The sequence below is a fragment of the Pelophylax lessonae genome (genome assembly GCF_965119305.1).
Source record: "Pelophylax lessonae genome assembly, chromosome: 4".
Classification (NCBI taxonomy): Eukaryota; Metazoa; Chordata; class Amphibia; order Anura; family Ranidae; genus Pelophylax; species Pelophylax lessonae.
In genome coordinates, this window is record NC_138771.1 from 154518874 (window position 1) to 154532617 (window position 13744).

General features: G+C 44.1%; 1 protein-coding gene across 1 annotated transcript in view; it reads left to right on the forward strand.

Moving 5' to 3' along the window:
- Positions 1-13744, forward strand: part of AHCYL2 (adenosylhomocysteinase like 2) — a 205250-nt gene that overhangs the window by 133656 nt on the left and 57850 nt on the right. Inside the window, exons 4-7 of the mRNA XM_082256714.1 lie at positions 697-797; positions 2344-2446; positions 5646-5740; positions 12453-12559. Of these exons, the coding sequence (XP_082112840.1) occupies positions 697-797; positions 2344-2446; positions 5646-5740; positions 12453-12559 (406 nt within the window). The remainder of the gene's footprint in view (positions 1-696; positions 798-2343; positions 2447-5645; positions 5741-12452; positions 12560-13744) is intronic.

Here is a 13744-nt window from a genome sequence, read left to right on the forward strand (position 1 = left end):
TTTTCATTTTTACAGTTAAATTTTTTTTTCACTTTTATTGCTGTCGCAAGGAATGTAGACATTGTTGATACAGCAATAGGCATGCGACAGTTACTCTTTATGGAGAGATCTAGGGTCTAGAAGACCCCAAATCCCTCCTCCTGTCCTTAAAAGCATTCAGAAAACCAAGATCGGTGTGTTCGAATGCTTTTGATTTTTTTTAAAATTGGCATGCTTTTCATCCAGGTAAAGCAAAAAAAGGTCATCGCAGTTCCGGGTTACTGTAGCTAAGAGCTGGTCGGCGACGATCTGGTGGAACGGCAGAGCCCGGGAAAGCCATGGAGGGTGGCGGTGGTTTCCTGGCATTGCACTTGGGTACTGGTTTGTGGCTGTGCTCCTCTGAGTTCTTTTGTATAATAAAAAAAAAAAATAGTTTGCTTGTGTTAAAGTCTCAGTATTTCTGGGTCTACAATCCCACTGATTGTTATACCAATACTATCACCACCCAGGTCATCCTGTGTCAGTCTTATACATACTAAACCAGATTTGATCACAGAAGTGACTTTTCACTACAATTCAGCCTAATTATAAGGTTGTATATTCTGATTTTGAGAGGCCACCTTGAGGAGTGTGCAATCCTGGAGTCTTCTCTTGATCTTATTTTTTTTTTTGCTTCCCACTTGCCGTTATAAGCTTTGTGCTGTTTTGCTTTGTCAGAGATGCCTGCGCTGATGGCTTTACGCAAGAGAGCACAAGGAGAAAAACCATTGGCAGGAGCCAAGATTGTTGGTTGTACTCACATAACCGCACAGACTGCGGTAAGCATGTATCTTTTAATTTCATGAAAGTAATTTCTACTTGTTTTTAATATTTTCTTTTAATATAATTAGTTGCGGTTTTAAATGCTTGACATTTAATTGAATATTACTGGGTAGTAGTGTAGATAGGCATTTCCAGTAGAGATCGCTTGCATTGTGGTGTTTTTGCTAGATGTAGCCCATACATTTAGTCATGTGAAGTTCTCTACTTTGTTTTGTATTTCTGTCAAAAGGAATGCATTAAAAGTGCAGATGACACCCACTTTAAGGTACAGTACAGGCTCCTTTATGTCTTGACCATGGGTTATAAGCTGCCATTTCAGGTTAGCACACTGGCAATCGATTTGCTGGGACAGGCAATCTAAACCCTCTCGCTTCCAGCAATCCTGAGTTTTTTTGCTAGTGTCCTTAGGTGATGGATGACCTCTCTAGTGAGAGCAGGTTTCTAGCCTATAATTCTAATTATATTGAAAGATCGAAGACTTAGTTTTGATTGAAATCCCTTTTCACCCGGGCTGCAATGGTGCCACTTTGGCTATAGAATTGCAACTGCCATATTAGTCGGCCCTGGTTTTTTCATCAAGATTTAATTCCTGTCGTGGCATGTTGTACACCCTTGGCCACTGCCTCTGCAGCTAATGTGGGTAGCGGTTAGGGGCGGTAAAAGAGCAACTTAACTGCTGGGTTTACGCCCACTAGTGTGACAGAGACCCCTAAAGGAGCAATCCACTATTTTCAGTACACATATGTATTGGGATGTGCATGACCACTGTGTGCTTTACACCGCTACACATGCTTTTAACTCTTTGATGGCTAGGAAACTGTTCCAAAAAAGAATGTGTGTTAATATTACTTTTATATTTAAAACTGGTAATAGCTTGGTTTCAGTATGTGACCTTTTTATGGTGTGTACTAATGTGAGGCACACAAAGTGGCTTTAAACACAAAAGATTCTAACCTTTAATGCAAGAAACCTTCCTCTTGTTGCACAAAGCATGTAAGTGTAACATCATTTTTATTAACAAAAAAAATTCAATATCACTTCTTGTTTTTACAGAGAAATCGTTCCAGCAGTTTGAAGGTTTAAAAAGCAAATCTTCCTCTAAAAAAAAAAAAAAAAAAAAAAAAAAAAAAGTTTTCTATGCCTATACATACCCCAAAAACCTAATTTTTATTTGATTTGTTTTGAGAGAACATCTTACAAAATGTTGGTTGCTAAATGTGATATTTAATTTTGTCCTTTTTAGTATGAAAATATTGAAAATTTAAAATATATAGATCAGTTTTAGATGTTAAAATTTATTAGGATTCCATTCTCCAATCGCAGCACATGAAAGCCTCCAAAAATTGGGACATGCCTCCTTTTTTTTTTTTTTTTAACCACGCAGCACACGGATGGGAATGGGCCGATCGGATTCAATGTATTTTTCTTACACTTATATTTTTGTGTGTTCCAAAACCCAAACCTAATTTTCATATTGGTCAGTAAACAAATAACATGCTTGAGTGATTTGGATACATTTCTAAAACCTTTGCTTTTCTCCAGGTTCTAATTGAGACGTTGGGAGCACTTGGGGCTCAGTGTAGATGGGCTGCTTGTAATATCTACTCTACTCTTAATGAAGTGGCTGCTGCTCTGGCTGAGAGTGGTAAGTGAAAACTAAAGTTTTCTACTTTATTATTCAATCTTAAAGAAATGATCTCCCTTTTAATGCAATATCCTTAACTATTCATTCAGAGCTGTTTGCTGAGTTTTTAATGTAGGAATTTTAATTATTTGTGATTGTTACAGGCATGATGTTGAGCAGTTTTTTTAGTTAAAATTTATATTTAGGAATGCGGCAAATTGATTTAAAAAAGCTACAGATTACAATATTGGTCCAATAACTGCTCTGCCTGGTTCATTTTGTTAACATCAATTAGGCTCCTTTCACACATGCGGTCTGTTTGTCCGTTTTTCATCCATCCATTGACGGATGACAAACGGACATCAATGCATTTCTATGTAAAAACGGATTACAACGGATGATCAGCCGTTAACATCCGTTTTCATCCGCTTCCGTCAATGTCCATTTTATGGAACGGATGAATGCCCTATTTTTCATCCGTCAAAAACAGATCAGACGAATAACGGATGTAAACGGACAAACGGTCTGTTTTTCATCCATTTTTGCATTGGTAGTGGATGTGAAAAAACGGATGCAAAAACAGATAAATTTTGACGTGACTGAACTGATGAACTGAATTGACCGTATGTGTGAAAGGGGCCTTACATATGCACATCCAGCCAACTGCTTAATGCATATATGTGGCATCCAAAAAATAAGCTTTGATGTCCAGCCATCAGGAAGATGCATGAAGGGGTTAAAATTTGTTTTTTGTAGTTTTTAAAGTAACATTGTAATAGTTACTCGATTATATTAAACCAGGACTTTTAAGCGGTTGTAACATTTAGACTTTTTTTTTTTTTACCTTAATACATTCTATGCATTAAGGTAACAAATCTGTGTACAGCCCCCTTACCTGAACCCTTTCCCAATCCAGCGCTGTGCTCGAGTACAGCACCTCTCTGCGCTCCCCTCACAGGGCAGATTGGCTTTCAATCAAATCCTGTAACAAGGGGACAGGTCCAAGCTACACTGTCAATGGATGCAGACAGCCCGGCTCAGCATCTAATCCACATGTGCCACAATGGGAAGCTGCTTCCTATGGTTGCTCACCGGGAAGTACCAAGAGCACTGGTGGGGGACCTGAGAAGAGGGGGATTGTGTTCAAAATCATTGCACAGAGCAGGTGAAAAAAAATAGTCCCTTTCGTTCCTCATGTATTGACTCTGTTCCCTGTTTATTTTTTTTTTTTTTTATTTGTGCATTCAATGACTGAATAAATGTCATTCAAATGTACTTAACCACTTCCCGCCCGCCCTATAGGCAAATGACGGCGGGAATGTGGTTGAGTTATCCTGACCGGACGTCATATGACGGCGGCAGGATAACTCCGCTCTGGGCGCCCCCCGGGGGCGCGCAGAGCGGCGATCGGTGATGCGAGGTGTCAGTCTGACACCCTGCATCTCCGATCTCGGTAAAGAGCCTCTGACGGAGGCTCTTTACCATGTGATCAGCCGTGTCCAATCACGGCTGGTCACATAGTAAATAGGAACAGCCGTTGATCGGCTTTCCTTAGTTCGTGCCTGACAGGCACGAGTAAAGGAGCGCCGATCGGCGGCTCCCCTGACAGGGGGGGGGTCGGCACTGGTAATCAGATCATTGATTACCAGTGCAGACCCTCGGGGGGGGGGGGATGCCACTAGATCCACCAGGGATGCCCACTATGACCCCAGGGATGCCCACTATGGCCACCAGGGATGGCAATCAGGGCTCAGGGAGCCCCCCATTGCCCACCCCATCAGTGCTGCCCACCAGTGCCCTCCCTATCAGTGCTGCCCACAAGTGCCCATCATTGCCATCCTTAAGTGTCGCCCACCAGTGCCCATTATTGCCCACCGGTGCCGCCTATCAGTGCCCATCAGTGCCGTCCGTCAGTGCCGTCCGTCAGTGCCGCCCATCAGTGCCCATCAGTGCCCACCAGTGCCGCCTATCAGTGCCCATTAGTGCCCGTCAGTGCCACCTATCAGTGCCCGTCAGTGCCACCTATCAGTGCCCGTCAGTGCCACCTATCAGTGCCCGTCAGTGCCACCTATCAGTGCCCATCAATGCCGCCTATCAGTGCCCAGCAGTGCCGCCTATCAGTGCCCACCAATGCTGCATATCAGTGCTACCTATCAGTGCCACATATCAGTGCCGCCTATCAGTGCCGCCTATCAGTGCCACCCCATCAGTGCCTCCTCATCAGTGCCTGTCAGTGCAGTCTCATCAGTGCTCATCAGTGCAGGAAAAAAATTATTTATTTACAAAATTGTATAACATAAACAATTTTTTTTTTTTTTTTTTTTAAACTTTTCGGTCTTTTTTTATTTGTTTAGCAAAAAGTAAAAATCGCACAGATGATCAAATACCACCGAAAGAAAGCTCTATTTGTGGGGGGAAAATGACATAAATTTGGTGTAGGTACAGTGTTGCATGACCGCGCAATTGTCATTCAAAATGCAACAGCGCTAAAAGGGGAAAATTGGCCTGGGCGGGAAGGGAGGGAAGTGCCCTGTATTAAAGTGGTTAAAAGCAAACCTTCTTTTTTTAAAACAATTAATTTTTGAATGAATGTCATTTCCTGAATGACATTTTCTGAGAAAATGTGCCATCTGGCACTTTTTTTTTTTCGCCGCTGTGGTCAAAAAAACTCTTAATTTGTTACAAAGGCATAAACCTGGAATCTGTTAATTGAAGCCTAGATGCCTTGACCAAAATTATCTTTAACTTTATTAGAACTCTAAATAATTGGACGTTTTCCCCCGAGTGTCTTTTTTTTTTTTTTTTATACTATAGCTGTATAATACCATGATGGTGTTAAACAGATACACACTGCCATCTACAGCCTGCGGTGGCCTCTGCGCAAGCTAATACATTTTTTTCACCCTGATTGTAGCCTCCATTTTGCATGTGACAGCTGACCTAGTAATCCTATAATTAGGAGGCACTCTAGTAGGCTCCCTTGTAGTAAGTGAGGACCAGAGGGACAGCTAACACGGTACAGTGTCAGTTAGTACTTGTCAAAGGGAGGCGGGTGGGCAAAAATAAAGATAAACATTTAGCATGGGACGCATTGCTAGTTTTAATACTCATAGAGAGAGAGCTGGCCACCTTTCATGTTATATATGATTATAGGGCTTTTTTTTTTTTTCTTTGTAAAACTAATACCGGACCTGTATTCAATAATTGATTCTTTTACCAGGAGTTCCAGTTTTCTCTTGGAAGGGAGAATCTGAAGATGACTTTTGGTGGTGTATTGATCGATGTGTGAATGTGGAAGGCTGGCAACCCAACATGGTAAGACACGTGCACATGAGAAGGCAAATTTTAAAGCATTCTTTTTTCAGTGAGTGAAAAAGAAAAACTGACAGCTTTTCAGTTTCAAATAGGCCTTTGTGAAAATCCTATTTCTCTTTACTTCATTGAAGGACACAGCTCCTGATATTCTTAACCATTGGGTTATACTGCCCCCTACAGGAGTAGGACACTAGTCAGAAAAAGTCTGGTTACGCCTGTGGGTACTCAAGTTTTTTTTCTGCCTAGTCAGGAGTAAGGTAAGGACCTAGTTCCTAGCTTGGATCTCTGGTCCTGGCAATTTTCTTTTTCTTTTAGATAGTTTTTTTTTCTCCTGGTTTTTCCTGTGAGCTCTACAATCAGCTGCCGGACTGAGCGACGGGCTGGATAATCAAGATCCAGCGGTCACCCCAGTCTGGAGAGTGAACGCGCTAGGTTGGGCCGTGACATAGCCCCACTGGACGGGGGCTGGCTGGTTAAAAGCCTCGTGGGATTGCATACGACTGGGTCTTGCCCCAAGTCGTAGCATTCCTCCTGGCCAACAGTCCCCTATTTTGATGGCGAGGGGTTCTGTCTGCACCGGTACTTGCCTGGTTCCTGGCATGGGGAGTAGCTGCCCCTCTACCCCTGGGTCTGTGTCGATGGTCTGGGGCACCTCACTCGGTGGGGGCAGGGTGCTATGCTGGTGATGGAGGGGGTTGCACTGATCGGCTTTGGGGGGGTTACCTGGTGGGGGCTCCTGCCAGGGCCCCCTGTCCTGCCTGAGACCTATGGATCCCTCCTGGGAGTCTCGTGGTGCCGCCATTTTCTTGTTGTCTTTGTACCGCAATGCACTGCGGCCATGTTTGTGTAGTCCGGCGGCCATTTTGCAGTTTGCCTCAGCAAATATTCACCATTGCCCTGGTGTCGCAGACTCTGAACGAATGAGCTAAGCTGTAGCACTGTGACCTGGAGGGGGAGCAGCCCCCCTGCCTTTGCTGAGCGGGCAGGCCAGCTGGTCCAGGGACTGCAGTTTATCTGTGATGCCTCTTTGGATGTGGCTCTGCTCTGTGTTTCGGCAGTGGTCCTACGGCGTGTCTTGTGGTTCAAATGCTGGTCTGCAGACCAGACTTCTAAAAAGGCCTTATCTGATCTTCCCTTTCAAGGAGATCGCCTGTTTGGTGCTACCCTGGATGACATCATTAAAAGTCTCACAGAGGGGGGAAGAGTACCTTTCTTTCACAGGCTACTAAAAGCAAGGACCCTCATCGTAGATGTGGGCCCTCCTTCTTGGCTCATACGTTTTTTCGTCCCTCAGGATCGGCTAACAAAGGATTGAAGCCATTCAGGGCCTCTTCTGGAGAATCCAAGCGAACCTGGTCTGGCAAGTCAAGAGTGGGCTTCTCCAAACCCAAGGACAAGTGCACCCTTACCCATATCTGGGGTGGGGGGACATCTTGCTGGTTCCAGACCCGTAGACTTCCCTGGTAAGACAAGTGGGTCCACAAAGTCACACAGCCTGGCTACAAGATCGAGTTTAGTTCGTACGCTCCGAAAAGGTTTTTTCCTTCCAATGTGCAACTGTCCCTGGTCCGCTTATAGACAGACCTTTTACTTCAAGGGGTGAATGTCCCAGTTCTGACTTCTGAAAGTTTTTAGGGGTTTTACTCAAACCTGTTTACAGTCCCCAGAAAGGAAGGCAAGGTGTGCCCTATCCGGGACCTTGAGGTGCTAAACTGCTTGTGCAGGTGCAGAAGTTCAGAATGGTCTGTTCACATGGTGGTGGCTTTCCTGCATCAGGGGGGTTTTTTTGCCTCCAACATCAAGGACGCTTCCCTTCACATTCCAATATGGGTGAGTCACCAGCGATGTCTCCGCTTTGCGTGGGAGAGGGGCTTTATCAGTTTTTGGCGTTACCCTTTGGTCTCGCGTCTGCTCCTCGGGTCTTCACGAAGTATTGGCCCCAGGGCTAGCATTGTTACGTCAGCAGGGGATCGTGGTCCTGGGCTACTTGGACTACTTTCTTTTGCGATCATTGTCTCCTACTACGCTGGTGGAAAACCTGGAGATCTCAATACGGACGCTAAAGAAGTTTGGCTGGATTCTGAGTCTTCAGAAGTCTGCCTTGGTTCCTTCCACAAAACTATCTGGGCCTGACACTGGATTTGGCCTCAGAGTACTCCTTCCTCTGGACAAACTCCAGAAACTGCAGGCTGCAATTTGCCCCCTGCTGTCCAGCAGATGATCATTCCTCTGGACTTGCATGCGAGTGCTGGGCTTGGTGTCTACCTTTTTGAGGCGGTCCCATTTGCACGGTTCCTTACGAGGTCTCTGCAAGGGAGATTCTGATCAAATGGGACAAGACTCCGCAGTCTCTGGACAACCTAATCCAGCTGAGCCGGGCATCAAAGGGTCCCTGATCTGGTAGCTTCGTTCTCCAACGCTCTGGCAGGGCAAATCCTTCCTCCCTTGTATTGGACGGTGGTCACCATGGATGCCAGCCTCTTGGGGTGGGAGGAGTTCTCAACAGAAATTATGCTCAGGGGGGTCTGAACCCTGGAGGAGTCCAGACTACCGATCAATATTCTGGAGCTCCGAGCGATCAGACTGCTTGAAACATTGGGTGGATCATCTCCAAGGATGTCCAGTGCGTATTCAATCACACTGCCATAGCCCTGGCTTATGTCAATCACCAAGGGGGGCACAAGAAGTGTCCTGGCGGCTCTGGAGGTAGCCGGCATTCTCAGGTGGGCAGAATGTTCCAGCCCTTTCCATCGTGCACATTCCCGGAGTGGAAAACTGGCAGGAAGATTACCTCAATCGGCAGGCGTTAGACTAGGGAGAATATTCTCTTCATCCAGACAGTTGTCTCCGATGGGGCACCCCCGAGGTGAATCTGTTGGTGTTTTGTCTCAACAAAAAGATGCAGAGGCTAGTAGCCCTGTGGGGTCAGTATCACCTGATTTACGCCTTCCCTCATCTCGAGCTTCTACCAAGACTTCTACGCAGGATCAAGGCAGAAGGGATTCTGGTCAGGCCTCGCCAGGCTTGGTACGCCGATCTGGTGCTGCTGGTTGCCGATGTTCCTTGGAAGCTTTCTCTCATGGAACATCTGCTGTTCCAAGGGCCAATGTTCCACCCTGCTTTACAATCGCTGGCTTTGACGACTTGGCTGTTGAAAGCCAGGTACTGAAGGATAGGTGTTGGTCTGAATCAGTGATTCCAACGCTGTTAAAAGCTAGAAAATCTACTTCTAGGAAGATCTACCATCATACGTGAAAGATGTACAGTCCCTTGGGGTTCATCCTCGCTCCTTCTCGGTGGCTTGGATCTTGACCTCCCTGCATGGGGGGGGGGGTTGACCAGAAATTGCCCTTGAGTACCATCAAAGGCCAGGTGTCGACTTTGTTGGTTTTCTTTCAACGGCCCTTGGCCACACACTCCCTGGTTTATACCTTTCAGGGTGTTTGCCATTTGGTTCCATTGTGATCTCCTTTGCCGACTTGGAACCTCAATTTGGTGCTTTCGGTCCTCCAGAAGTTTACCTTTGAGAATCTTTGGGAGATTCCCTTGTTTACGCTGTTTCAGAAGGTGGGAATGAAGACATTGTGTTGACTGGCAGTGTTATCCCCTGTCGTTCACCTTACTTGGTGGTTCAGAGATAAGGTGGTTCTTCGCCCCTGTTGGTCATTCCTTCCAAAGGTTGTCTCTGATTCCATTTAAATGAAGACATTGTGTTGGCTTCCCTGTGTCCCAGGCCAAAACATCCTAAGGAAATTGACTTGCATGCCTTGAATGTGGTTCGGGCAATTAGGGTGTACTTGGCAGCTATGGAGTCTTTTAGGAATTCAGACTATTTGTGCTTAAGGACAGGGTTGTTCCTCTGTGACCATTCCCAGATGGATCAGATAGTGATTCAGGCCTATTCCATCAGGGGTCAGGTTCCTCCTTTCAAGGCGCACTCTACTTGGGTGCTCAGTGCTTCCTGGGCCTTCTGTCATCAGGCGTCGGTGACACAGGTTTGCAAGGCGGCCACCTGGTTGTCGGTGCATACTTTCACAAAGCTCTATAAAGTGGATGTGTTGGCATCTGCGGATGCCTCTTTTAGCCGCAAGGTGTTGCAGGTTTCTGTTAAAGGACATGGTCCTCTTTGTGGGTGTATTTTTTTTCAGGTGGGCTCCAGTTGTTTTGGTTGAGCCCCTGTTTCCTGGTTGGCTACTGTTTTTAGCCTTGGGAATTTTTTGCTCTTCCCACCCCTCATGTTTAACACTGCTTCGGGACGTCCCAATGGTTAAGAATATCAGGAGCTGTGTCTGTCAATGAACGAAAGAGAAAATGGGATTTTTGACTTACCGTAAAATCCTTTTCTCTGATGTTCATTGACAGACACAGCACCCACCCCTCTGTGAAGTTGGATTTTCTGTGACACTGCTTGTAACAAAACTGAGTACCTATAGCAGAGATGGGGAGTATACTCCCCTGGGACTGCCCATAGGTGTAGACTTTTTTTCTGCCTTTTGTCCTACTCCTGTAAAGGGCAGTATAACCCAATGGTTTAAAATATCAGAAGCTGTGCTAGTCATTGAACATCAGAGAAATTGATTTTCCGGTAAGTCAAAATCGAATTTTTGAGAATTGGCGTTAGAACTGGAAATTTAAAATAGAAATGCTTTCAGGTATAAAAGGACATAGCCTACCAGCTTAGTGTTTCAAAAGTCAAGCATTGGGGGACCCTGTTAGCTCCCACCCAACATTCTTTTTTGAAAATTGAAGGAGCTAGGTGGCTTTTTCTCAGCCAAACAGTGACTCCAGTCACATGTGGCAGCTCCCACTACTGTATTCTGCCAGTGTTAAAACTCAATAGCCATCAATGCTGATTTGCCTAGTGTGGATGGGGGGCATCTGTTTTTTTTTTTTTTTTTGGGAACTGAAAAAAACTTCATGATGCATATGTGTTTGCTAGGTGATATTAGTTCAAAGATTTTTTTACTTGTTTGGAGACATTGCCCACTATTCCCAGGAGCATACAGAGATACTGCTTGTTTTCATTTTACCCCTTACTAATTTTATCAAACATTATCACATCCATCACTGCCTACAAATATTGCCTTTCAGGATATGATTTAAATGTCAAAGAATCCTCAATTGGTTGCTCAAAATCTAAGTAGGCTTTCAAGTAGCCAGGACCATTTCTTGCCTAGAAAACAGACCCTAGGGAGTTTTGATGGGGTTTACAGTTCTCCCATACTCCGGGTGCTACTGTTTGCTTTGAAACAGAAGATCATCGATCATCCTGATCGGTCCACAATGGCCAGAAAGAAAGAACTGATGAACTTTCACTGACCTGTAGCATACAGCTAGGCAGTGTGAGCAGCTAGTGGCCTGCCAAGTAGAATTGGCACAGTGTTGCCTGGATACTTTGGATTGGGTACTTTCAGAGTCGGGAGATGTGCCGTAGCATTTTAATGATTATTTTAACAGGAAAACAAAACGTTTTTTTTTTTTTTTTGGCATGCTCTGGGCCTTTCAGTAAACGTGATCTGGATGGTTGTGCAGTTGTACAGGGCTAGTGTGTGCTGCCCCAAACTTCTGTCTTCGGCTTTGAGCACTTCTGATTCTGAGCTTTAGAGCTGGGTGCACAGCTCATCGAGTACACTCCTGTGCTTGGTTGGCTGTAACAAAAGCCACAGGAGACCTTAGGGGTCTAATAGACCTCTGATATCGCCATAAGGATGACCTGTGACCTGTCCAATGCTTCTTAGCCCTCTGGTGATAGCAATAAAGTGATGTGAAGGGAAAAAGGTAAAAAAAAAATGTTTAATGTTCAATAAAAAAAAAATTAAACAACTCTGTCATATTGCACGCACGCATGTTATAGTTCGCTATGAATTTTGGCTTGTGAGCAATAATTCTAGGGACATCATTTTTATGGTTTACTCCAAACTGGTGAACAATAAGGATATTTAAAGCGTCGCCTATTGATCATTTTGTGTACTGTATTTGTTCGCCACTTAACAGGCGCCTGCAGTTTTGTGGCTGGACAGATTTGATATGTGCACTACTCTGCCTCATCTTTTATTTTGGGGGAAAAAAATGAGGATTAATTTGTGTGCACTAAAATTCATTATACTGTATTTTTTTTTTTCTTCCCGAAAAAAAAATAGATTTTAAAAACAGTTGCGCACTAATCATACGACATAAACATTTGCAACTACCATCTTTTATTCTACGGGGGCCTCCTCTATCAGAAAATATAGTTTTATAATCTGGAAGATTTCAAAGAATAGGTTCACCTTTTGAACATGTTACACTCATATTTACCGCGTAACATGTTCATTACCCCACTCACCCCCTGAGTTCCTGCGTTTCCTGTGACAGCGGGTGGGGGTTCCTTTTCCCCACAGCAGCTGTTATATTTGAAATAAGTGCGGCCCGCACAGCCATTTCATTCATTTATAGATCTGTAAATGACAAAAACTACAAGTCCTGTCTGCCCACCGTGTCACGGTCTTGTCAATACCTCAGTAGATGCAGAACATAATTGTGTAAGTAAATGCCATCCATGGCAGGGATAACTCATCGGTCCTAGTAAGACCAGTTTTGCATTAATGGAACTCTATACTGCTGAACAACATTTTATTTTAAAGTTTCGGATACTGCGATTTATTTATTTTTTTTCTTTTTATTAAAATGCTTTTAAAAGATCTCCAGTTTCAGAGTTTGGCTGTCTTTGCAGATACTGGATGATGGTGGGGATTTGACACACTGGATATACAAGAAGTATCCTAACATGTTTAAGAAGATTAAGGGCATTGTGGAAGAAAGTGTAACTGGTGTACATCGGTATGTAAGAAGCCTTCTATTTCTAGAAAACCTATGTGTCTAGCTGCCTTATTTTAACTTGTAGCATTATGCTTACATTTAGCAGTTTGAACTTGACCTGTGTACAGATTCGGATATATTATTGTTGGTGACATACAACCCTAAAATCTAATACTTTCCATGCATGACATTTGTGATCCATAACACTATCTAATGATAGGTGATTAACACAGTTATTTAAGTAAATCTAAACTGGACTACTTAGTGCTGTTTATTATAAACAATCAAAACATTAAAAAACCTGCGCTAGGTATAAGCATATAATTAGAGTAATAAAATGTGCAGCTTTTGTCCACCAAGTATAAAAAAAAACTCAAATACTAACAATAACACAGAACTTGCAAAAATTATAACAATCATAAAATTATATAGTAAGATGTTCATGTGCAAAATATGTAACAATAAAGTGCTAGAAATAGCAATAGTGCTCCCAAATGTACAAAAAATGTGTAAAGTGCTTATAGGTAAAAGTGCTGGAGTGCTTAAAACCAATCAGGCGGTGCAGGGTGTTTCACTCCCCTCCTGAATCCCTATTCACCAGAATCAATGGACCCTCAGCTTTTCAGTCTGAGGGTCAAGGAGTAGTGATCGACCGTTTATCGGCAAAGCCAATATATCAGCTAGGTGACCGATATTGCCAATATTTCGGGAAAGTGCTTGTACCGGAGTGATGCCTGCAGCCAGAGGCATCACCCCCGATACCAGCGTCCATAGCCGATGGTCGGCTGTCTTTCTCCCACAGGGAGACCCGGGCAACCAGCCTGCATGGCTGCCGAAGGCCCCATCAAAGCCGCATTCAGCTCTGATCGGGTCTCCATGTAAAAACCTGGAAGTGATGTCATGACATCACTTCCGGGTGCTTGGCGCCAGATTAAAAAAAATGACAGCATTCAGGACAGCAAAACTTGGTGTTTTGAATGTTTAAGTGCAGAGGAGGGGTTTTGGGGTCTTTTAGACCCCCAGATCCCTCCGCAAGAGTACCTGTCAAGTGATAAAAATTAAATTTTTTTTTTTTTAAATGTACGAAAATATCAGCCAACATCGGCCGATACCGATATGCAATGGCCAAAATATCGGTATCGGCAACTAAAAACCGATATCGGTCGAACACAATCGAGGAGGCTTAAAAACTGGTGAGATGAAACT